Source organism: Pteropus medius, unplaced genomic scaffold (assembly GCF_902729225.1).
Source record: "Pteropus medius unplaced genomic scaffold, Ma_sr-lr_union100, whole genome shotgun sequence".
NCBI lineage: Eukaryota > Metazoa > Chordata > Mammalia > Chiroptera > Pteropodidae > Pteropus > Pteropus medius.
The window spans coordinates 1,423,008-1,447,569 of NW_024345479.1; the positions used below are offsets into that span (position 1 = coordinate 1,423,008).

General features: G+C 39.4%; 6 protein-coding genes across 6 annotated transcripts; all 6 read left to right on the forward strand.

Moving 5' to 3' along the window:
- Positions 1 to 785: 785 nt before the first annotated feature.
- LOC120611154 (keratin-associated protein 2-3-like) lies at positions 786 to 1,247 on the forward strand. The gene has a single exon (XM_039873550.1). It carries the CDS (start codon positions 861 to 863, stop codon positions 1,245 to 1,247), a length of 387 nt encoding a protein of 128 aa, XP_039729484.1. The 5' UTR covers positions 786 to 860.
- A 5,038-nt stretch (positions 1,248 to 6,285) lies between these two features.
- LOC120611152 (keratin-associated protein 2-3-like) lies at positions 6,286 to 6,744 on the forward strand. The gene has a single exon (XM_039873548.1). It carries the CDS (start codon positions 6,286 to 6,288, stop codon positions 6,673 to 6,675), a length of 390 nt encoding a protein of 129 aa, XP_039729482.1. The 3' UTR covers positions 6,676 to 6,744.
- A 2,975-nt stretch (positions 6,745 to 9,719) lies between these two features.
- LOC120611150 (keratin-associated protein 9-3-like) lies at positions 9,720 to 10,289 on the forward strand. The gene has a single exon (XM_039873546.1). The coding sequence runs from the start codon at positions 9,720 to 9,722 to the stop codon at positions 10,188 to 10,190; it is 471 nt and encodes a 156-aa protein (XP_039729480.1). The 3' UTR covers positions 10,191 to 10,289.
- Positions 10,290 to 14,728: 4,439 nt separating this feature from the next.
- LOC120611151 (keratin-associated protein 9-3-like) lies at positions 14,729 to 15,178 on the forward strand. Its single transcript, XM_039873547.1, has one exon. The coding sequence runs from the start codon at positions 14,729 to 14,731 to the stop codon at positions 15,176 to 15,178; it is 450 nt and encodes a 149-aa protein (XP_039729481.1).
- Positions 15,179 to 21,177: 5,999 nt separating this feature from the next.
- On the forward strand, positions 21,178 to 21,672 carry LOC120611148 (keratin, high-sulfur matrix protein, B2C-like). Its single transcript, XM_039873544.1, has one exon. It carries the CDS (start codon positions 21,178 to 21,180, stop codon positions 21,670 to 21,672), a length of 495 nt encoding a protein of 164 aa, XP_039729478.1.
- A 2,159-nt stretch (positions 21,673 to 23,831) lies between these two features.
- Positions 23,832 to 24,323, forward strand: LOC120611149 (keratin-associated protein 1-3-like). Its single transcript, XM_039873545.1, has one exon. It carries the CDS (start codon positions 23,832 to 23,834, stop codon positions 24,321 to 24,323), a length of 492 nt encoding a protein of 163 aa, XP_039729479.1.
- Positions 24,324 to 24,562: the final 239 nt, after the last annotated feature.

A 24,562-nucleotide genomic window follows, 5' to 3' on the forward strand; every position in this document is an offset into this window, starting at 1 on the left:
TAGAATAGTGGTTACCATAGACTGAGTGTGGGGGAAAGAGGAGAGGAGATAATTTTTAAAGAAAGAAAGCACAATGGTCGCTGCCGGAGACTAGAGAGAGGGGTCCTGGAGAGTTAGTGTTAATGGGTACAGAGTGTTAGTTTTACAAGATGAAAGAGTTCCGGAGACAGATGGTGCTTACGGTTGCACAATAATGTAAATGTATATAATGCCACTGAACTGTAAATTTTGTTATGGGTATTTTACAAAAAATAAAAAAAATCGAGGGGGGGGTGAGGGGACCACTGATGATAGAGGCCTAATACGATGCATTCCTATAGCTCCAAAAAGTGACCTGGAAAATTTTTCTTTTACTGACAAACCATGACTTCTAAAATGTTCTTGCAGTGTTTTTCTGAACTTGCTTTGCCCAGGAGGCTTAGCAGTGAAGGGCATTCACCACGTGGGGCTGCACTTCCACTGTTAGTAAGGAACCCTAAGAGCACGACAGCTACTTTATGCTATCAAAACACTAAATGGCAAGAGCAACACTAAATTATACAGATAATTGAAGACTTTGAAATTAGGGTCATTAAGTTTGTGTCTGAACCATAAATAGAAAAATATAATGATCATCCATTAAATAAGGAAAACAATTAGTCATTTATGAGCACCTAAGCACTTAAAAAAATGTCTAGAGAACTTACCTATCAGTGCCACTTCAAAAAGAATAAACAAAAATAAGGAAGTGACCATATGTCCTGGGAGTTATCAGCTCTCGGCCAGGGTATATAAAGGGCCCCGATGGGAGGAAGACATTCACACCTGAGAACACCCAACTCCTCTCACCAGCCAAACCCAGTCCAGCCCCAGACACCACCATGACCAGCTCTTGCTGTGGCTCCACCTGCTCAAACTGTGGCGGAGGCTGCTGCCAGCCCTGCTGCTGCCGCGACCCCTGCTGCTGCCGCCCCTGCTGCTGCCAGACCACCGTGTGCCGCCCCGTGACCTGCGTGCCCCGCTGCACGCGCCCCATCTGCGAGCCCTGCCGCCGCCCCGTCTGCTGTGACCCCTGCGGCCTGCAGGAGGGCTGCTGCCGCCCCATCGCCTGCTGCCCCACGTCCTGCACGGCCGTGGTCTGCCGCCCCTGCTGCTGGGCCTCCACCTGCTGCCAGCCCATCTGCGTGCAGGCCCCCTGCTGCCGGCCCCCCTGCTGCCAGCCGGCCCCCTGCCGCAGCACCTGCAGGACCTCCCCCTGCTGCTGCTGAGCGGTGTGTCGTCGCTAAGCTGCCCCAGTTGTAGGCCAGGTCCATCCTGCTGCCCCTTAGCTTCCCTGCAGAACAAGAAGTCTTTTCTTGAGAAGCCCATTCTCATCTCTTCAAACTAGCTCGGAGCAGGCATTGAAGACACCTTTCCAGACCAGCTACTGACTGAAGAATCCCCTGTCTTCTCAAGACCCCAGCCTAACTCCTAAATCATGTCATTTGTTTTCTAATAAACCGTGCCCTCAGCATAGAAGTCATGGTCTTTGTAATGTTTCCTTTCGGTAGATCTCTCTCTCTGTTTTGTCCAGAGATCTTCAAAGCAAAATGCCCAATAGTCCTCTTAAACTGTTTTTCCACAAGAACCTAAGTCTGATTTATTTTATTATTATGCTTGGAAATGACATTTATAGGGCACAGTAATGGAGTGAGGAAGGTGGCCATGGCTATATCTTCATCACATACACACAGTCACTTGTACTCACAATTCCGGACACGCAAACAGCTGAGAAATGTCCTTCCACAATGCCCAGGTAGGAGGCTGCACCTAGGCTGACACTTACATCCCCAAAGGGTTCTTTCATGGACCTGACACCTGTTAGCCCAGTGTAGAAAGCCCAGCATGCTAGAGGTGGAAGGAACCTTAGGTGACATCTTGCCATTCACCTGATTTTGAAGCTGAGGAACAGTGAGTAATGAATGATTAAATAAGTTCTTACTAATGTAATTACAATCACTAATGTTCAGAAAAGATCCAGGAGAATGCAAAGCCCCTGACGTTAAGCCTTGAAGTCAAACACTTCCTCTTCGTGTGGTATGAGACAAGTTTCTCTGTCCAAAGAAACTTTTTGTCTCCTGTGGCCAAGAGTAAGTAACTGCTACTCCGATAGTGTGCTCCTTTCTATGTGTTACAGATCTGATTGTGAGTTAGAACGTCAGTCACAACGTTGACTCTTGTGGACATTAAACCCACACTGGCTCCTGAGGGCTGATTATCTCTGTGCTCAGGAATTGGGTATTAATGGCATTTTCCAAGCAAATTAATCAATTGTTGTCAATCTGCTCGTATTGATGGAACATCTACTATGAATAAGGCACTGAGTTGACCATCCTGAGGGTATATAAAGGGATAAAAGAGAGTTCCTGTCTCAAAGAGGTTGTAATCTACATAGGGAGATGAGGTATAAATCAGAAAAAAAGTCAAACAGTACAAAATATAAGCAATATAAATATGGAAGAAATGCCCAAAATAGGTATAAATAGTTGAAGATTATAAACCTATTATGAAACATTATACAATTGTCCTCTCATGTATTTAAGTAAAAAACAAGTAAGCCATAAAATATTAAATTATTCTGTGAAGAAAAATGAGTTCTGCGTGTCTATACTAATGGTTTAGGTATATTTTACGCCTAAAAAAAAATCTGGAATATTATGCAAACAAAATCTAAGAGTAAACGGGAATTATATTCATTCCCTTTACATTTTTCTTAACGACAATTTTTTAATGAACGTACATTTTATTTTTTATGAAATGTACTAAAACCTATATCTACTTTGGGAAAAATATTTAAACCTTTCTCACAATTATGCTCTGCTTCTAAAAACCTACCTGTCAAAGTCTAAATGGCTTTAAAGCAGATAAATTAGACAGCAGCTGTTTGTATTTCTAAAGAAGTCTTTTATTATATATAGTACAAGATACCATTATGGTATATATAGTAACTTCTCTGATATCTTTAAAATGCAATTAAATTATTAAACACTGAATTCATTTTTTAACATCTAAGGACTTTTTTTTAACATTTAAAACATTTTTTAACATTTAGTACACCATATTTTATGCATTAAAATAGGAGCACTTTTTATGTGTTCTTGCCTAAAAATGGAGTTTAGCTTTGGGCCAAAGATGGGTGTCTTAGACTGAATAAACATTAGAATCACTCCTGAGGGACTCATGGACTTGCTACCTTTGTGGATCTTTATAAAGAGGAGGAGAAAATCTCTTCGGAATGATTTTGATCGGAAGTGTTTGGAGTAGAGAAACCAGTCTTGTCAACTTGAGGTTTTATGTATCTTCAGAAGAGGCTCCCTTTGCACAAAATGGGATGATCGTGAAGAACCCTCAGCAACATAAATAACTAATAATAAATGTGCCTTGAAAAGAGCAAAGCACAAATAAACAAAAGCAAAAATCAATTAACTGAAAAACTTCTGCACAGAAAAGAAACAATCAACAAAATAACAACCTACTATGGGAGAAAATATTTGCAAACCATATATCTAATAAAGAATTAACATCCAAGATAAATAAGGAACTCCTACAACTCTATAGCAAAAAAGAAACCAATCCAACTGAAAATAAGCAGAGGACTTAAAGAGACACCTTTCCAAAGAAGACATGCAGATGGTCAACAAGTACATGGAAAGGTGCTCAACATTACTAATCATCAGGGAAATGCAAATCACAACCATGACAGGTGTAGTATCCCACATCTGTTAGAATGGCAATTAAAAAAAGACAACTAACAAATGCTGGCGAGGATGTAGAGAAAAGGAAACCTTGGTGCACTGTTGGTGAGAATGTAAACTGGTGCAGCTACTATGAAAACAGTATGGAGATTCCTCAACAATTAAAAATAGAACAATCATATGATCCAGCAATCCCACTTCTGGGTATATATCCAAAGGAGATGAAATCACCATCTCAGAGATATCTGCACTCACATGTTCATAGCATTATTCACAATATTCACAACAGTCAAGACATTGAAACAATCTAAATATCTAATAGTAGATGAATGGATAAAGAAAATGTGGGATCTATAACTATATTTATACCTATACCTATATATATATATATATATAATGCAATATTATTCAGCCATAAAAAAGGAAGGCAATTCTGTCATTTGTGACAATATAGATGGACTTTGAGGGCATTATACTAAGTGAAGTAAGTCAGACAGAGAAAGACAAATATTGTATTATCTTACTTGTATGTGGAATCAAAAACATTCAACTCAGAAACGGAGAGTAGAAAGGTGGTGTCCAGGGGCTGAGGAGTAGGGGAAATGGGGAGATGCTGGTCATAGGATACAAACTTGTAGTTATAAGATGAATAAGGATCTAATGTATAACACGGTAACTATAGCTAAAAATACTATATTGTATACTTGAAAGTAGAGCTTTAATGTTCTTGCTATAACAACGACAACAAAGTAATTATGTGAAGTGAAGGATACGTTAACTAACTTTATTGTGGTGAACATTTTGTAATATATACTTGTGTCAAATCATCACATTGTATACCTTACTTATACGATGTTATGTGTCAATTATATCTCAATAAAGCTGGAGGGGAAGGTAGAAAAAGAAAGCAGAACATACAAGTTTTTATCTAGGCTCTGGTTACTGCTTTGAAAAGATCACATGTGCCCATGGACAAGAGAAAGAACGTGAAATGTCAGAGAGTTGAAGGTTTTCATCCATGAGATTGCTTAATTTGTCCCTCCTCTGCACTCCCAATTGTGACTATATGTTCAGTTGATTTACATTCCTTTTAAAGTTCTGAAATCATGTTTGAAATTCCATTTAGGGAGCGTTGGCTGCTTGGAGCCCAAGGCACATTCTTTTGAATGATGAGAGTGATCTTAAAGTGATCCGAAACTCTGGTGAATAATAGGAGGAACAAAGCTGAAAGCTTTAACAACGAGACTGTTTCTCTCATGCAATTCCTCGGCTCCCTCTGGTAATGCTTCCTGAAGGAGCACGTCCATCACACCTCTCGCAGTGTTACCCCACCCCAGAATAGCTGTGTGGCTTCCACATGTATGTACTCCAAACAATGTACTGTATGTCTTTGCAATGTTTGTTGAAAAAAACCTCCATCCTATCATTTCTTCATCATAGAACCATGACGAGGTAAATTAAAAAAAAAAAAACAAAAAACAAAAACAAAAAACTTTTCATTACATGATTCTTTATCACATATAAAAAATATCATGTCTCAGAGATAAGATCAGCGTTCTGCGACTAGAAGGACCAAAGATATGTATAAACTGAACTGGAAAAAAGAAAAAAACAGTAGATGGCCTTCTTGGTTGTTTTGCTCCAATATTTAACCTAGTTTACAAAAATAAACTTTTGCCTTTTCCCTACAAGTATAGGAGCTGCAGTTCTATACAAGGCATATACATTTCATTAAATCAAGTGATATGTAGTCCCAAGGAATCCACGTCAAAGGACATGTCTAACACCTGCCTGACTGGCACATAGGCTTTTCAGAGGATCTCTTGGGGGTCAAGAATAGAATCTACCGGGGTCAGCATAGTGGGGGTGGCTCCATAGTGTAGTGGTTAGCACATCTGCTTTACCTGCGTTCACGCCCCAGGTGGAGCCACAGACCATACCCCGGGTTTGCTAGGCCCCCCAGAGTATGCCAGGCCCTGGGTGCAATACGCTAGCGTGTGGGAGGAGATGCCCCACCTTCAGAGATCTAGATCTTAAGGGGAAACAGCAACATCCATAGGTCAGGGGTGGAAGTAGGGGGCGGGGAATTAAAGAGAGGGAAAAAAAATTTTTTTAAATAATAAAAAAATTGAAAAATAAAAAAATTTAAAAAAAAGAATAGGATCTACCTATTGCTCTAGAATCTCTAGGCTATATTTAATTTCTTTTAAAAATCACAGTTGCTTTAGAACCGTTTTGTCCAGTATTCATCAGGTGTTATCTACTCAAAATGAGCATCAAGAACTGCTATCACCTCAAATGCCTGTGAGTGATTAGATTTTAATGATGAACAGCGTGAATACATCCATATTTAGGAATGCAACAAGAGTTTTTTAATGAGATCATGGGTGTGTCATGAGCTATGCAACCATTAGCCAAAACAAAATTCTACTTAATTGGCTAAAAGATAAACAGGAGGGGTCATCAGCACCTGGTTAGGGTATATAAAGGGCCCCGATGGGAGGAAGACATTCACACCTGAGAACACCCATCTCCTCTCACCAGCCAAACCCAGTCCAGCCCAGACACCACCATGACCAGCTCTTGCTGTGGCTCCACCTGCTCAAGCTGTGGCGGAGGCTGCTGCCAGCCCTGCTGCTGCCGCGACCCCTGCTGCTGCCGCCCCTGCTGCTGCCAGACCACCGTGTGCCGCCCCGTGACCTGCGTGCCCCGCTGCACGCGCCCCATCTGCGAGCCCTGCCGCCGCCCCGTCTGCTGTGACCCCTGCGGCCTGCAGGAGGGCTGCTGCCGCCCCATCGCCTGCTGCCCCACGTCCTGCACGGCCGTGGTCTGCCGCCCCTGCTGCTGGGCCTCCACCTGCTGCCAGCCCATCTGCGTGCAGGCCCCCTGCTGCCGGCCCCCCTGCTGCCAGCCGGCCCCCTGCCGCAGCACCTGCAGGACCTCCCCCTGCTGCTGCTGCTGAGTGATGAACTGCCTGCCTAAAGCAATCAACCTTCTGAAAAAGTCATACTCCCATTTCTCTACCCGACAAAATTCCTGCACTAGGCCATCAAGACCCCAAGTCAACCAAGTGCTGCATGGAGATCCAGATTCATCTATTAAGACTTGGGCTATTCTCAAGTCTTTGTAGTAGTAGCTAGCAAGTTCCTTCCTCCCATCTTAGATCTTAGGTCTTGTGGCATGCTTGTTTTCTAATAAACTCCTCTTCTTTGGCCTAGCAAAAATAGCTTTAATTTTACTTATTCATTCTATTTTTTATTAAATTTTAATATAACAAAAATGTGCTGATTCCTACAATCTGCAAGTTATAGATGGTATGGTAAATGATAGAAATTAAAATTGAGTTAAAAATGTTCCCCTCTTCAAGAAACTTCCAAGGAGTCAAATCAAATTCACAATAACACAACTAACAATTAGTATGTGGAAAAATAAAAGTATAACACTGTATGATATCAACAGAAAAATCACTATTGAGGTGAACAAGGAAGATTGAAAGGGGAAGCTAGCATTTTATAAGGGTTAAGATTTTGGGGTGCAGATTTGAGAGAAAGTGACATTCTCAACAATGGAAACAGTATGCACAAAGGTATAGAGAGGGGTTGTTCATAGGATAATTAGCTGGGAGCACTAGGTATACGTAGAGTAATAGTGAAAGGTAAATGTGGAATACGTGTGTTTTTTGAACACTAACCAAATAACATCCTTAAAGCAATTAGCACTAAGGAGCCACTGAAAGCGTTGAGGCAGGAAAATGGCATCGTAGAAGATGGGCATTAGGGTGATTCTTACGGTCACTGCTTATAAAAACAGAAGGCCAAAGGCTTGACAGAATGACCATGCAGAAACAAATCAAGAATCCATTACCCTGGTCCAAGTGACACATAATAAGAGCTGAACTAAGATAATGGCCGTGGGATAAAGAAGACACAAAGAGTATGGCAGACATAAAAACCCAGGAGAAATATTAACTAATCTAAATGTAAGAAACAAAAAACAATTAGGAAGCAAATGTGACTTATTACAGTTCCAGGGGAAACTCTTCTGGTCAAAAGACACTGGAAAAGATTTTAACATATTTATGTTGATTTATTGTGTTTAAAATCACTACTCTATAGTACATTTTGCCTGCCACCAATATTTCTATTCTTGAGCTATTATAAATATTTCTTTAAAAAATAGACAAAGAAGTTTACTACCTCTAACTGGTCTTAGAAAGCAGCATGGTATAAAATAAAATGAACTAATCTAGGAATAAAGAATAGGAATTTTATACCCAGCTTTTCTGGCTATGTACAGGCTGTGTGAATAGAGCAAGTCACTAACCTCTCCAAAATACCGCCATTCTTAGACTTGTTAGTATTTTAACATCAATTGATACTGAGAAGAAATTAAAAGTAGTTCATACCACAATATCAATGTTCCACGTTAGAATTTTGAGGTTGAATGGGTCTATGTTTGACTCTTTTCCTTGATAGGAGGGCCTATCAATACTACACTGATTTGTACACTAGTGCAAGATATGAGACAGACAGATTAGGTCTTGCTTTCTGCATAACCCTTTAGTGTTTCATGCATAATAGGATTTAATAAACATGTGCTATTTATAAGAAGAATGATGTCACTTTCTAAATCTATAAAATTAAATAGTTGGACAAGATTATTTATTAAATTTTTGATCTCCAATATGTGATGATTCCATCTAACCATTTTTCAACTTCATACCTACAGTCATGGTTATCATATGACACGATTATATTTATTAACACTGGCATGAATCACATTCTAATTCTATCATTGTACAAACCAACACCTCTACCTCATAAAAGCCACCTACGTGCTTCTATGCATGATCAGAAAGGCAGAATAAACCTACCACAAGTAGCAATAATATGTTCTTTTGACCACAACTTTTTTCATTTCCCCCCATGTAAACTTCCAATGAAAAATCACATTCATTCTTCTAGCAACCACCAGAAATTGTTTCAATTTTTATTTTTGCTAAAATTTATGTTAATCTTTTTGTATTTATACTTATTGAATGATATTTGATCATTCTTTTCCTAACCTGCCTTATAAGCCCTGTGATCCAGAAAAAGTATTTCCTAATTTCTACTTTTTCTTTTATTGCTTCCCCTTTATAAATTCAGTTGTTGTGCTCTTCGGCCTGATATTCTTTCATAAGACACAAGGTATAGTTACATAAAATGGTGTAAACCGAAATGAATCCCACCTTTGAGAAATAAATACTGTCCAAATAATCCATCGTGTTTCATAGAGAGATATAAATTATAGTTAAATGTTTTGTGATTTTTTTCCCCTAAATACTGGATATGAATTTTAGCCCTTATTTTAAATTTGTGCAAACAAAATATCCATAGTTAATTGGAATGAAACAGGTTTTGTTCCATATATACACCTGAATGATGAATGTTTACTCAAGGCTGAATGTGTGAAGATCAGGAGAGAGCATAGAGATTGGAGAGATCCAATTTCTGGAAAGACCTATGAATTTCTATGAATGTGGAGTTAATCGGAGTTTCTATCTGGGTGATTATAGAGACTATAATCTTATTAATCTAAGAAAATATAAAGATAGCTTTACATAAAGAACAGTCAACGGTTAATAAGTTTTTGCTGGAGACTTGAGTTTTTGGTGAATATGACCTCAAATTCACATCATCTCATGAGTGAGAGTCGCTTTGTCAGGTGAAAATTACAGCATTGTTTAAAAACAAAACAACAACTCTACCAAGCACTACCAAACACATTTGGTGAGTACTAGCTGAGCAATAAGGAAAAACCAATTTGGAGATATATTTAAAATAACTCAGTATTTGAACAATCATTGGACCCCGGGAAAGCTTGTTTAAAGAGTAATAATATAAAAATGTCATCTGTCACAAATACAGGAACTGGCCAAGGCCTATAAAAGGCCCAAGTGGAACAAGCAGACCTAACTCAGAAACTTCTCCAAGCAACTCAACTCTCAACCCGACTCCTGACACCATGGCCTGCTGCACCACTAGCTTCTGTGGATTTCCCAGCTGCTCCACTGGTGGGACCTGTGGCTCCAGCTGCTGCCGGCCAAGCTGCTGCCAGCCTACCTGCTGCCAGACCAGCTGCTGCCAGCCAACTTGCTGTCAGACCAGCTGCTGCCAGCCAACCTGCTGCCAGACCAGCTGTTGCGGGACCAGCTGCGGGACCGGCTATGGCATCGGCTGTGGCCAAGAGGGTGGCTGTGGAGCTGTGAGCTGTCGCACCAGGTGGTGCCGCCCTGACTGCCGCGTGGAGGACACCTGCCTGCCCCCCTGCTGTGTGGTGAGCTGCACACCACCAACCTGCTGCCAACTGCACCATGCCCAGGCCTCCTGCTGCCGCCCATCCTACTGTGGACAGTCCTGCTGCCGCCCAGCCTGCTGCTGCTACTGCTGTGAGCCCACCTGCTGTGAGCCTACTTGCTGCCAGTCCACCTGTTGAAAACTTTCTTCTGAATGGAAGCCTGAGAAAACGGCACATCCAAACTAACAAATATAGAATCCCAACACACTTTTGAGCTTCAATACCCATAACCCAGCTTGCAACCCCTTGTCACATGGCTATATACCTTCCCTAAGATATAAATTAATTTATAATAGAAGGCCGAAAATACTTCGTAGATGTGGATACCAACAGAAGTCCTACAAAGTGAAAAGGGTGTATAATACATTACTATACATATAATCTGAAATATTTCAACATCTTATTGGGTTTGGGATTTAATAAAATTTTTCATTCTTCAGTGATGAAGTCATTGTTTTAGAATTTTTTGGAATTTGTTATTGATATTGAGGTACTAAGATTTTTCAAAATCTCAGTAAGTGTAGCATGGTACTACGATTTTCATTTATTATTATGCCTTCATTAATGATCTTTAAAAGGTGATTTTGCTTTGTTTTGTCATGAAATGGTCTGATGTTCTGCAGCCAAAATGTATGATTAAAAGAATACATCAGTATTTATGAACTATTTCCCGAGGTCCTCAAATACACAGTTGATGGGCTAAGTGTTCCAGAAGATCAATTTTACAAAAAGGAATTTTATGTCATTTAGCTTCTTGAGGATGTTGCCGAATCCATTCATTCCATTCATATATGATTTTGTGTACAATTCTTTCACTATCAGGGATATAAAAAGGAAAATGCATAACTGGAAAGGCAGTAAACACATATTTTACAATAATACATAATATGTAAAGGAATCCTGAATTCTAGACCCCAACCTGTAACAACAGTCCATAAATTCTTGAGCAATCCCTTCACCTGCCTGGGCACCTATTTCTAACCTGTAAAGTGAAAGAATGGAATTTTACTACTTATAATGTCCCTTCCAGGCATGGGGTAGCCGGTCATTTCCTAAACAGGTAACACACTGACAATCAGTCCCTTCAGATGCCCGAAGAAGAAAAATATTCAATGGTCAAATATCAGTGCATGTGTTATCACCATCTTGAAGGTTTATATAAAAAGCACATTAGAATATTAAAGAAACCAAGATGTCCTGCAAAAAGGAACCTCTATAACCATCACTCCCAAACAGATTTAACCAGGGAATCCTCTATTCACTTTTCATCAACTAACATCCTGCAGCACTAGTGTTCATCAAAATATATTTAGAAAATGACTAAAGGGAATTTCAACTGTTTTCATAATACCTATACAATTCTCTCATGTGAAGCAGAAAATAAATGTCCATTACAGCGATGGATTTAAATGAACATCACACTACCCTCATTCTTATTCTAATCTCCAGAGAGAGTTCTAGAATTTAAAAAAGGATGAAATAAAAGACATGTAATGGAGCTTCCATTCTAATAGATAAAATCTTTGGGGTCTTAAAATCAAAATGGTGAGCCAACAGCTAGAGGTAGAGGGGAATGGGGTGTGATTACTTAAGGGTTATTAGGTATTTCTCTGGGGTGATGAAAAAGTTTTGAAACTAGAGAGAAGAGTGACAGTTGTACAACGTTGCACAACTGTCACTCAACGGCACATTTCAAAATGGTTAATTTACATTATGTGAATTTCACCTCATTTTTTTTAAATCAAGAGATGGGATCTCTACTAGCACAACATTACCAGAATTAGAAAAAGCCACCACCTTTGCCTAGACAGCCCAAGTAATACAGAGCTTGTTGAGCCTACAAGGTCTCCTTCCTCTTAGTGGACAGAGCACAATCCACATATTCATATACAACGCTTCTAAAATGTGGTCCACACTCTATTCCCATCATCTACTACTCTCTTGCCTTCTACCAGGTTGGATGATTTAGATTGGCTGCACTTTTTACTCAGAAGGGCTTCGGCTCAGAAGCTCCAAAAAGAACCAGGTTGGAATTCAGGAGAGAAAAAAAAGATCTTGTTACTTGGTTTGGGGTAAAAATTTTGGGGTGTTCATTTGGTCAGTGCATCAACTGTGTTTTATCTCTCAGGAATCTAAGTAAGGCAGATACAGCCAATTTAGAGAAGTGATTAAGTGGAATTTAAAGAATTAGAAGAACACCCTAAACTTATGACTAGAAAAATGAAACCCTGACATCTTAAAGAAAAATAACTCTACACATCAATATCTATAAACACAAGGCAAAAATTCAAGCATAATAACAACAACAACAACAACACATCCTCTCTTCTTATTGTCTTGGAACAGTCTGGGTACCATAACTTAAATGAAATAATTAAAACCAAAAAGAATAGGCATAGTAATTACATTATAAAAAGCTTTAAATGTAAAGGTACTAGTTTTTTTTTTTCCCCCTCAATGAAGACCAGGATAGGAGTCTCCAGCATCTAAACAGGATAAAACATCTGCACTGGGGAAGACCACAAATAATTATAACTTCTAATTCTATTTTTATGACAACCAATCAGAAGAATGGATTTAAGTGGTAGGGGGAAAGAACTTGGTTTTCTTTATTTAGGGGAGGTGAGGGAATGTTCAGATTAGTCTTCATTCTGTGGCAGAGGAATAGAATTCTCAAATTTTAAGTATCATAATAACAAATTTTAATTATCATTTAAGTATCACATATTTATGTGATGGTTAATTTTATGTATCAACTTGATTGGGCTAAGGGATACCCAGATAGCTGGTAAAACATTACGTCTGGGTGTTTTCAGAAGAGATTAGCATTTGACCTGTAGACTGAGTAAAGAAGATGGATCACCCTCGCCAACACAGCCAGGTATCAATTAATCCACTGAGGGTCTGAATAAAACAAAAAAGGCAGAGGAAAGGCAAATTTGTTCTCTTGCTCGAGCTGTGACATCCATCTTTAGCTTGGATACAACTTTTACTATAGAATATTCTAAAATCAAAGATTAGATAAAGTCACAAGTCAAGTAGGTAAACTCTTTTAGCACTTAAGATTTTCTTGAAGCCTGGGGCATTCAAGAAATGCCCCAGGAGGGATTCTGATGGATCCTGAGTCTAACTTCCTCTCTGCGGTTTGCAGGGTTCTGGGTAAGGTCAGGCCACCCAGGCTTAGAGAAAAACATTCCTCTATCGGCCCAGCCATGGCGAGCACCACCCCAGCTGCAGACCCAGTGACTAGCTCAGCTGGCAGGGGTTCTGCCCGGCCAGATCTCAGTGCTCCCTGAAAGCTTCTACTAAAGCTTTTCCTTGTGGAACCAAAACCACTTGCTAGGTAGTTCTTACTAGAAAAATCTCAGACTTAAGCACAGCAGCCTATGGGAAAATGTCAGGTTTTACTCTAAAGCCAAAGATGGGGGAAGAAGCAGTGTTTGGGGGTTTTGTAGTAAGCTTAAATCCTTAAATCTGTGAATACGCGATGTTAATGTTACCTTATGTTTGTATCAAGATTAGAAATATGCAACTGGCTTTCCAAACCATGATACTATTGATACTATTGAATCTGTAAAAAAAATGCAAAGGATAGTTTTCCTCCTACACACAATTTTAAATAGAAAACAACTGCATTTTGCTACTCTAAAAACTGCGTGGATAAAGATCTAAAGTAAATAAAATTTGTTTAGGAGCTAAAAAAAATTTTCTTGAACTGTGTTTATTATACAATTAAAAAAATTAAATTAAATCTCCAGAGAAATCTCTATTAAACAATGTTATTCCTCGCCCTAAACTCTGCCTTTCTTCTCTTTGCTCTCAAAAAGGGGGCAAATTTTCACATTTTGCTTCCACTCTTTGATTTTCCTGAGAAAACCTGCATACATAGAAAAGAGAGACTTGGCTGTATTGGTTTACAGAGTTTAGTCTGGAGTCAGATGGCGTGGGTTCAAATTTTCAATTCACCACTTGTTAGTGTGAACTTGGGTGAATGACTTAAATCTGTTTGTGGCTCAGTTTCCTCAGATGGATGATAGAATAGCAATGATATCTACCTGGGAGAACTGCTGTGAAAATTAAATGAATTGATGCAAAGTGCCAGAACAGTTTGGACATATAAATGCCCCCAAAATATTATCAGTAACAAGCCATCCATATTTCCCAGACTTCAATGAAAGCATTCCTTTCTGGCCGGCTGAATCACTTTGCTTCTCTGGCAAAGATGAGAAGAGGCGGCAGTCAACATCGGAGGCTACGTTGCTGAGAATTAATCTGCCGTGTGAGACCCAAGAGCTCAATTATTAGGGTCAACATTGAGTAATTTTGACACTCCTTAAAGGTGAGGCATCAGCCAGTTGTTCTTTGGGCAACGAGCAAATTTTAACAAATATGGAAAATTAGGGGTTATATTCTCAATGAATGCTAATGACTACTTGACAATGGTAAAGAATCCTAATTGAGGACCAGCAAAATCAATTTTTAAAGGCTTTAAGAAGGTTGAACAAATAACTCAGGGTCAGGGCAATTATCATTCAGAAAGAAGTTATTTAAACACAAACAAGGAAGAGTCTTTGGGAATTACGTAAATAATAGCTGGCCAGGGCTTATAAAAGGCCCAGTGTGGAAGTCATCGCCAAAACTAAAAAATTTCTCAAAGCAAACCAAATCCTGACACCATGGCCTGCTGCACCACTAGCTTCTGTGGATTTCCCAGCTGCTCCACTGGTGGGACCTGTGGCTCCAGCTGCTGCCCACCAAGCTGCTGCCAGCCTACCTGCTGCCAGACCAGCTGCTGCCAGCCAACCTGCTGCCAGACCAGCTGCTGTGGGACAGGCTGTGGGACCGGCTGCGGGACGGGCTGCGGGACCGGCTGTGGCATCGGCTATGGCCAGGAGGGTGGCTGTGGAGCTGTGAGCTGTCGCACCAGGTGGTGCCGCCCTGACTGCCGCGTGGAGGACACCTGCCTGCCCCCCTGCTGTGTGGTGAGCTGCACGCCACCAACCTGCTGCCAGCTGCACCACGCCCAGGCCTCCTGCTGCCGCCCATCCTACTGTGGACAGTCCTGCTGCCGCCCAGCCTGCTGCTGCTACTGCTGCGAGCCCACCTGTTGCCAGCCCACCTGCTAGAAGCCAGGTTGCTGATTTTCAACTTGAAGTTTCAACTTCCAACTCAATCCATGAACTAATTATCTCTTCAACCACTCCTGGCCTACTAACAAGTTCTTGAACTTTTTATTTGGCTTTTGTTGTGGGAGTTACCGAATATTTGGGTCTCACAGACCTAGCTCCCTCACAGACCTTGATCTCCCCACTGAAGCTGCCAAAATACAAATTTGATTCAAGAAATGGAAAAACCAATTTGCCTTAGGATTGACCTTCAGCAAGAATTCGATGCTACTCTCTGTGGCTTAGTGCTTGCCAAGGCCTTGGAAGAACCGCCTCTCCTTTTCAGATACATTCACCTCCTATACTGCACTGTCCTGCAGATTGTACTTCTTATGAAAGGGGAATAATATACCAAGGTCTAATAAATTATATCTATTTCTTCATTGAGTGTGTTCATGATGTATATTTCACAGAAAGTCATACAATCGATTTTAATCTGGTTTTGCTATCCCACACTGCTCTTCTTATACCATGTTAGGAAAGCTGATCAGATCCAGCGGGGGTTAATCCCCATAAAAAGATAGAGCAAAGGCAGTTCTATGGCTTCAGAAATAGCACATGACCATATCCTGGCATCACACAGTGCCTTCAAAATCAGAAAGCTACAGAAGTCAGGACTTCTGAAACTAGAGCCAGAATATGACTTATTTTGTTATGTCTTTTAGAGGAATGCTCTTTCAGGCAATCTTCAAACAATGGTAATATATGCTAAGATATCATACTCTTCCATTTACATGTGACCTTGCAGAGTAAAGCAAGAGATTATAAATTGGGGCTATCTCTTTGAGAAAATGGGCTTTCGATTAGATAGAGATTTTTACCCCAAAAACTTTTTTCCCCAGTTTCTAAACTGAAAGTGAGGATAATAAAGATATTACTCTGTTTTTTGGAATTGACATATCTACTTTGGTTTAAAATGTTTACTTAGAAATACACACAAATTTACTATATATGCATTTATATATAAAACACAAATAAAATGAATTTATACATATTTAAACATTAAGTATCACGGAATGCTTCATAAATGTGGGTGGTTTGGGGAAAAGGATGAGGATTAACTCCTGGTTCCTTGGGATTAAAACTCAAGGGAAGAGACTGAAGATATTCTTTTTAATTAAGAATATTACTTTGGTTAAAATTACAATGCTTTATTCATTCGAGGGGCAGTGAAAATCGAGTAATTAGAAAAGACCTGATCCAATCCAGAAAACAACAGAACAGAAATGAAAACGTTTTGTCCTCCTGCCCCTTTGGTTCTAACTACTGACCACTTTCAGGTATTACTACCTAACAGCTCCTACTGAGAAGAAAATATAAACTAAAATGACAAGTCGCTTTGGTAAAACGCAAATTTGGCTATTTAGCATGACCATACACTGCTAATCATTCATTCTCTCTTTTATTCAACAAGCATTTACTAAACATTGACCTACAAAATGGTACAGAAGATACTGTGTAGGATACCAAGATGAAGCAGACATGGCCAGATCATGCCTTCAGGAATTTTGGCCCTGGAGGTATCTGAGAGATAATCTCATTTTACAGATGAACAAACTAATGTTCAGAGGGATTAAGTGACTTTTCTGAGGTTCACAGTCACTTAAATGTAGAACCAGTTTGAGAAGCCTATTTAGTTTAATTAATTTAATTCTCAGTTAAGAGCTCAGTCCCTGACATCAAATGACCGACCACCTCTAACCACCTAACTCTGGACCTGTTTTAAGTTACTTTCAGCTTAAAATTCTATGATTTTTTTAAAAGTTAAAGGCACAAACTAAAAATGATTGAGGATTTATCAATAGAGGATGACTGAATAAAGTGTGCTATGTTCATACTCTGAAATACGGCACAGCTTTTTAAAAGATCGACTAATGTGTATTGGACAGGGCAACAAACTGAAAAACCTAGATGAAAGAGAAAATTCCAATCAAAACTGAATCCTGAAGAAATAGAAAATTTGAACAGATCTATAATAAGGAGATTGAATCAGTAATTAAAAAAAAAAAAAACCCAAAAGAGAAAATCTCAGTATCAGAAGGCTTCAGTGATGAATTCTACCAAATGTTTCATGAAAAATTAACATGAATCCTCTTTCAAACTCCTCCAAAAAAATTGAAGAGGAGGGAACACTTCCAAATTCATCCTATGAAGTCAGCATTACCCTGATACCAAAGCCAGATAAAGACACTACAAGACAACTACAGACCAACATCCCTGTGAATGTTGATGCGAAATTCCTCAACAAAATACTATCGAACAGAATTCAAAAGCACATTAAAAGGATTATACACTATGACCAAGTAAAATTTTATCCTAGAATGTAAGGATGGTTCAAGATATGAAAACCAATCAATGCAATATATCACATAGCAGAATGAAGAGTGGGGAAACTCATGGTTATCTCAATAGATAGACAGAAAACATCTAATGAAATTCAACACTCTTTTATTATTAAAAAGAACACTTAACGAACTATAAATAGAAAGAAATTTCCTCAGCATAATAAAAGCCATATATGAAAATCCCACACTAACATCAACTCAATGGTAAAAGACTGAAAGCTTTTCCTCTAAGTTCAGGAACAGAAGGGTTCCCACTTCCACTTTTTCTATTTACCATAGTATTGGAAATCCTACCCAGAGCAATTAGGAAAGAAAAAGAAATAAAAGGCATCCAAATCAGAAAGAATGAAGTAAAATTGTCTCTATTTGCTGATGACACAATATTACATATAGAAAACCCTAAAGATGCCACCAAAATACTGTTGAACTAATGAATGTATTCAGTAGAGTTGCAGTATACGAAATCAATACACAAAATCAGTTGCGTTTCTCTACATTATTAATCTATCAGAAAGAGAAATTAAGAAAACAATCCCATTTACAATGGCATCGAAAAGAATGAAATACTTTGGAATAAATGTAACTAAGGAAGTGAAGGATTTCTGCACTGAAAAATATAAAGCATTGATGAAATAAATTGAAAAAAAAAACACACAAATAAATGAAAGGTGTTCCATGCTCATGGACTGGAAGAATTAATATTGTTAAAATATCCGTACTTAGCTAAAATGGTCTAAAGATTCAATGCAATCTCTATTTAAATTCTAATGGCATTTATCACAGAAATGGATAAAACAATCCTAAAATTTGTATGGAGCCACAAAAGACCCTAAATATCCAAAACAATCTTTAGAAGGAAGAATAAAGCTGGAAGTATCACATTTCCTGATTATAAACTATGTTACAAAGCTATAATAATCCAAAAAGTATGGTACTGACATAAAGGCAGACATATAGATAAATAGAATGGAGAGCCTAGAAAAAATAACCTTCACATATAGGACCAAATGATTTTTAACAAGGGCGCCAAGGGGAAAAGACAGTATTTTCAACAAATGGTGCTGGGTAAACTGGATATCTAAAAAAAAAAAAAATGAAGCTGTACCCTAAACCATGTACAAAACATTAAACCATATACAAAAATTAACTCAAAATGGATCAAAGAACTAAATATAAAAGCTAAAACTCTTAGAAGAAAACATAGAGGGAAAGCTTCATGATGTTAGATTTAGCAGTGATTTCTTGGATATGACATCAAAAGCATAGGTAACAGAAGTAAAAAATAAATAAATTGAACTACATCGAAATTTAAAACTTCTGTGCATTGAAGAACATAATTAACAAAATGAAAAGGAAACCTATAAAATGGGAGAAAATATTTGCAAATTATATATCCAGTTAGGGGTTAGTATCCAGAACACACAAAGAACTCCTAAACTCAACAAAAACAACAACAAAACAATTAAAAATTGGGCAAAAGACATAAATGGACATTTCTCCAAATAAGATATACGAATGGTCAAGAAGCATATGAAAAGATGTTCAATATCACTAATAATTGGGAAAATTTGAATAAAAACCACAATGACATGCCACCTCACACCCATTAGTAGGGCTACTCAAAAAAACCAAAAGTGTTGGCAATGATGTGGAGAAATTGGAATTCTTGTGCATTGTTGGTAGAAATGTAAAATAGTATAGCCACCATGGGAAATAATGGCAATTACTCAAAAAACTAAAAATAGAACTACTATATAAACCAGCAATTCCGCTTCTGGTATAAACCCCAAAGAATTGAAAGCACAGTCTTGAAGAGATATTTGTACCCCTATGTTCATGATAGCTGTTGGAGGAGGTAATCAAAAGAACAGGACCACCGGTTGACCTAAGAGCTGGACCCAAGCATTCAAAGGCTCCTCACCTCCTCCCCTGTCCTTGGAATGTACTCTCTGCTTACCATTCCCACAATGAGATCTGTTTTCAAGGACGAAGCCTTTAGAGAGCAATGCATTATTGACCACCTGAATGGTACACGTGACTGAACTCAATTAAAGCCTCCATATAAACTTTTAAGATTTGGCCGGTGGGTGCAGCTATCTGCTTGTCTTGTGGTCAACCAAGACAAGCCTCATAAGTAAGTTTTCTTGCTTTTCAAGCCTGCCACCTACCAATCTGGAGTGGTCTGCCTCTTTCTTTGGTCTCTCCTGGCCCTTCATGTATGGGGGCCAGTTTGTAAAACCAAAAGCAGCATTAATCACATAGCCAAGAGGTAGAAACAACTCAAGTGTCTGTTGATGGATGGATGAATGGATAAACACATTGTAGTGACACATACAATGGAATTTATTCAGCCTTAAAAGGGAAGAAAATTCTGACACATTCTACAATATGGATGAATCTTAAAAACATTATGCTAAGTGAAATAAGCCAGTCACAAAAAGATAAATACTGTATGATTCCACTTACATGAGGTACTTAGATTGGTCAAAATCATCCAGACACAAAGAAGAATAGTGGTTGTTAAGGATTTGGGGAGGAGAGAATGGGAAAGTTGTTTCATGGATATAGAGTTTCTGTTTTGCAAGATAAAAAGAATTCACAATGTAAATTTACTTAATACTAGTGAACTGTACTCTTAAAGATCCTTAAGATGGTAACTTTTATGTTATGTGTATTTTACCATAATTAATTTTTAAAATAAATCTGTATAGAAGACCCCAACTTTACTGACTAGAAGATATATGTGTATATATGCTGGTTTATAAGCAGGAAGGAAAGTATTAAAGAATATGCACTTAATCTTGATTATCTCTAGAATACTAGTTTTGGAAGGGATGTGTGTGTTTGGGGGAAAGGAGGGAAAATATTAACTTCTCTATCTGAGCCTTTGTACTGTTTGACTTGTGAAAATGTGTACTCATCACGAGCATATATTTTTAATTTAGTAGAGTCAGAAAACAGTCTATAGGCTAAAGTCACTGAGGGTCTCAGTTGGGAACACGTACATTGATGACTGAAGGCAAAAATGCCCTTTAGAGCTCTGAGATTCTACAACTTGCACACTCTGATCATAGAAAGGCATACTTCTTTTGGATGTTGATGAATCAGGTGATAACTCATGTTTTGATGACACTGATGTTAGTTATTCCAAGTCTGGACAACTTGATTATGAAATCATGATCCTTAATTGAGTGACCACCTTGGCAGAAAATGTTTAAATAAACTCTGCCTTATGGTTATCAAAGGAAGGATATCACAAAGCAAGCCAGGGCAGTGGTTGGCACAAGTCTTATCTGTCACGTGACTAACATAAAGAGGTGCTGCCATGATTGGCTTCCATAATGAGCCTTCACTTGATCCAGAGGGCAAAGAAGAAATATAATGATACTTAATTTAGCAATGACCAAAGCAGGCTATTAAAGTGCTATTTATAATTTTCTAAACAACTCAAGTATTAGCCAATCAGAAACTAACTTTGCAAATACTATGAAGGAAAGATGCTAAAGGCTAGGGAAATAGGTGGCTCTGGAAACTATATAAAAGGCCAGTTGTAGAAGATGCAGCCAAAACTCAGAAACTTCTCTTAACACAACTCTCAACCCAACTCTTGACACCATGGCCTGCTGCACCACTAGCTTTTGTGGATTTCCCAGCTGCTCTACCGGTGGGACCTGTGGCTCCAGCTGCTGCCGGCCAAGCTGCTGCCAGACCAGCTGCTGCCAGCCAACCTGCTGTCAGACCAGCTGCTGCCAGCCAACTTGCTGCCAGACCAGCTGCTGTGGGACAGGCTGTGGGACCGGCTGCGGGACGGGCTGCGGGACCGGCTGTGGCATTGGCTATGGCCAGGAGGGTGGCTGTGGAGCTGTGAGCTGTCGCACCAGGTGGTGCCGCCCTGACTGCCGCGTGGAGGACACCTGCCTGCCCCCCTGCTGTGTGGTGAGCTGCACACCACCAACCTGCTGCCAGCTGCACCACGCCCAGGCCTCCTGCTGCCGCCCATCCTACTGTGGACAGTCCTGCTGCCGCCCAGCCTGCTGCTGCTACTGCTGCGAGCCCACCTGCTGTGAGCCTACCTGCTGCCAGCCCACCTGCTGTGAGCCCACCTGCTAAAAGCCAGGTTGCTGATTACTTAAGAATGAAAGGAGAAGTACAGCAAAACTGCGTTAGTATCTGAAGAAGTGTTCAATTTTATTTGGATACTAAGTAGCACAATGTTTTTAAGCTGCTCAGAAATAACAAAAGTCTTAGGGCCCTCTTGGATGTGCTGAGTTAGCACACTGAAAATGTGTTCATCAGAGTGTCAAATCAGTGACATCTTTATTCTCCTCCTTATTTCCTGATCCCCACACATTTTCAGACCTGCTTTCTCCTTGAATATCCTCTGTTAATTTCAAATAAAATGTTTAAATGTGCAAAGCAAACTGAGTTATTTTCTTCCTTCTATTTAAGCTTGTCCATCTTTAGTTTAAATTCAAGAAGAGTGGATTTGCACTTTGATAATAAACGTAAAGTCTAAACCAGAAAGATTAAATACAAATTACATTAGGCTTACATCTATCAGTTAATAAAATGCTCCATACCTTAAATAATGTTTGAAGTTATTTAAGTACTTACATGCTCTAATCTAATTATGGTTATGTCTAGACCAATAAGAACACTTTTAGCTAAAATTTTCAGGCTGATCAAAGCTATAGGATTTCTACCTAGATGCATTTCTACCATTTTAAATCTCCTTGCATTTAATATACTAAATGTTCTCCTTCATATATGCCCATTATCTAAAGAACTACATTAATTACTAGATTTTAAAATATCTACCAGATACTATACATCAAATACTATCTGTTTTCCAAGATCATTTAGGTTTAATTCCTATGCCTTAGCCTATTATATTCTTCCCACTGATTCCCAAATTGTTCTCTAAGCTTCAATGCCCAGCACTTACCTCCATTCGCTCTAAGTATGTATAAGGTGTATAAGGTCTACATGAGAATAGAATAAACAGCTATGTAGATACCCAGTGAGTCCCACTATCACCACACGTCAGACACATACATTAGAAATCTGAAACAACTATATATTTTGCACTTTGCAACCCAATTTCAAAGATGTTCTCTTAAGAAGTTAACCTAGATCTAAAAATATCTTTTACCAATTAATTTTCAATTACTCATTAAGTATTTGAGTGAAAAATACAAAATACAACACTTTATGAAAAATATTTTCTGAGTTATTTATGAAAAATATTTTCTGAGTTATTTATGAAAAATATTTTCGGAGTTATTTACAAGCTCCCAGAACTTACCTCTATCATTTAATTGGTAGCAATGATAGATCGCATACGAGATTACACATTTCAGAGAAGAAAAACGTGAATTCTTCAAAACCTCACAACTCCCAGATGTTTTTTCCTGAGCCTTGGTTCAACTATTAAATGTAGAAAAAATTTTCAGCATTTCCCAGTCTCTTTTGACAATAACAAGGACTCCTTCGTGAGAAGTACTTCAGCTTGAAAGTTCTATTTCATCATGTCTAAGTGGCACGGGCATCCATGAATCATGCCTTTTACTCCACCCACTCCAAATCATATTCAAAAAACATTTATTAAGGTACTGCCAGAAGCTAAGCACACTGCTAGATACTCATATATACAATGTCATTTGGTTCACCAGAAGAGATTTCTGGCCTGGAATGCAAACAATATTTGCACATTTCAAATTGGTTGAAATCAAAGAAACTATAATGGTAATTGAAGTAAATAAGTTGAAAACTAAATTATGCATGACTAAAGGTACTCTTTCAATTCAGTGGATGCCGTGATGTCCTAAATTCAATAATATTTTGTCTATACATCCAGAAGGAAAAAATTATAGTTAGAAAAAGGAGCATAATTACCCTTAGCCTTAGAGATGTGGACTGAGTGTCATGTGAAATAAATAGCTCTACAAAGCAAAGGTGTTGACGTGGACTAAAATGGGAGGACTCTTTGAACATGGGAAACCACAAACATATTCCAAAGAGCAAAGGACCAATATGAGGAGTCCAAATGAAACTATAAAACAATTTCTAAACTGCTGCTCATAATGTGTCATGGTATTTCAATGTTAGCCAATCAGAGGACCACTGAAGAACAAATTTAAACAAAAACAAGGAAAATATGTTAAGAATTGTATAAATAGCAACTGACCAGGATATATAAAGGGCCCGATGTAGAAGTCACCAGCAAAACTCCCCCAAGCAACCCGACTCTCAACCCAACTCCTGTCACCATGGCCTGCTGCACCACTAGCTTTTGTGGATTTCCCAGCTGCTCCACTGGTGGGACCTGTGGCTCCAGCTGCTGCCGGCCAAGCTGCTGCCAGACCAGCTGCTGCCAGCCAACCTGCTGTCAGACCAGCTGCTGCCAGCCAACTTGCTGCCAGCCAACTTGCTGCCAGACCAGCTGCTGCGGGACCAGCTGTGGGACCGGCTGTGGGATGGGCTGCGGGACAGGCTGTGGGACCGGCTATGGCATCGGCTATGGCCAGGAGGGTGGCTGTGGAGCTGTGAGCTGTCGCACCAGGTGGTGCCGCCCTGACTGCCGCGTGGAGGACACCTGCCTGCCCCCCTGCTGTGTGGTGAGCTGCACGCCACCAACCTGCTGCCAGCTGCACCACGCCCAGGCCTCCTGCTGCCGCCCATCCTACTGTGGACAGTCCTGCTGCCGCCCAGCCTGCTGCTGCTACTGCTGCGAGCCCACCTGTTGCCAGCCCACCTGCTAAAAGCCAAGTTGTTGATTTTCAATTGCCCAGGACACAGTATCTCTGAATGGTTTAACTCCTCAACCATCCCTGGACCACTATTTGGGTTTCTGTTATGGAGGCTACCAAATATATGAGTTCTATCTGATTCCAGTCTGCAGTGAGTACCTTGACTCTCCACTGCGGACACAGAAATGCTGTGAACTCACTGGCTGATCATCAAATTTCTTTGACTATACTATTTCTGATTTTCCTGCAGG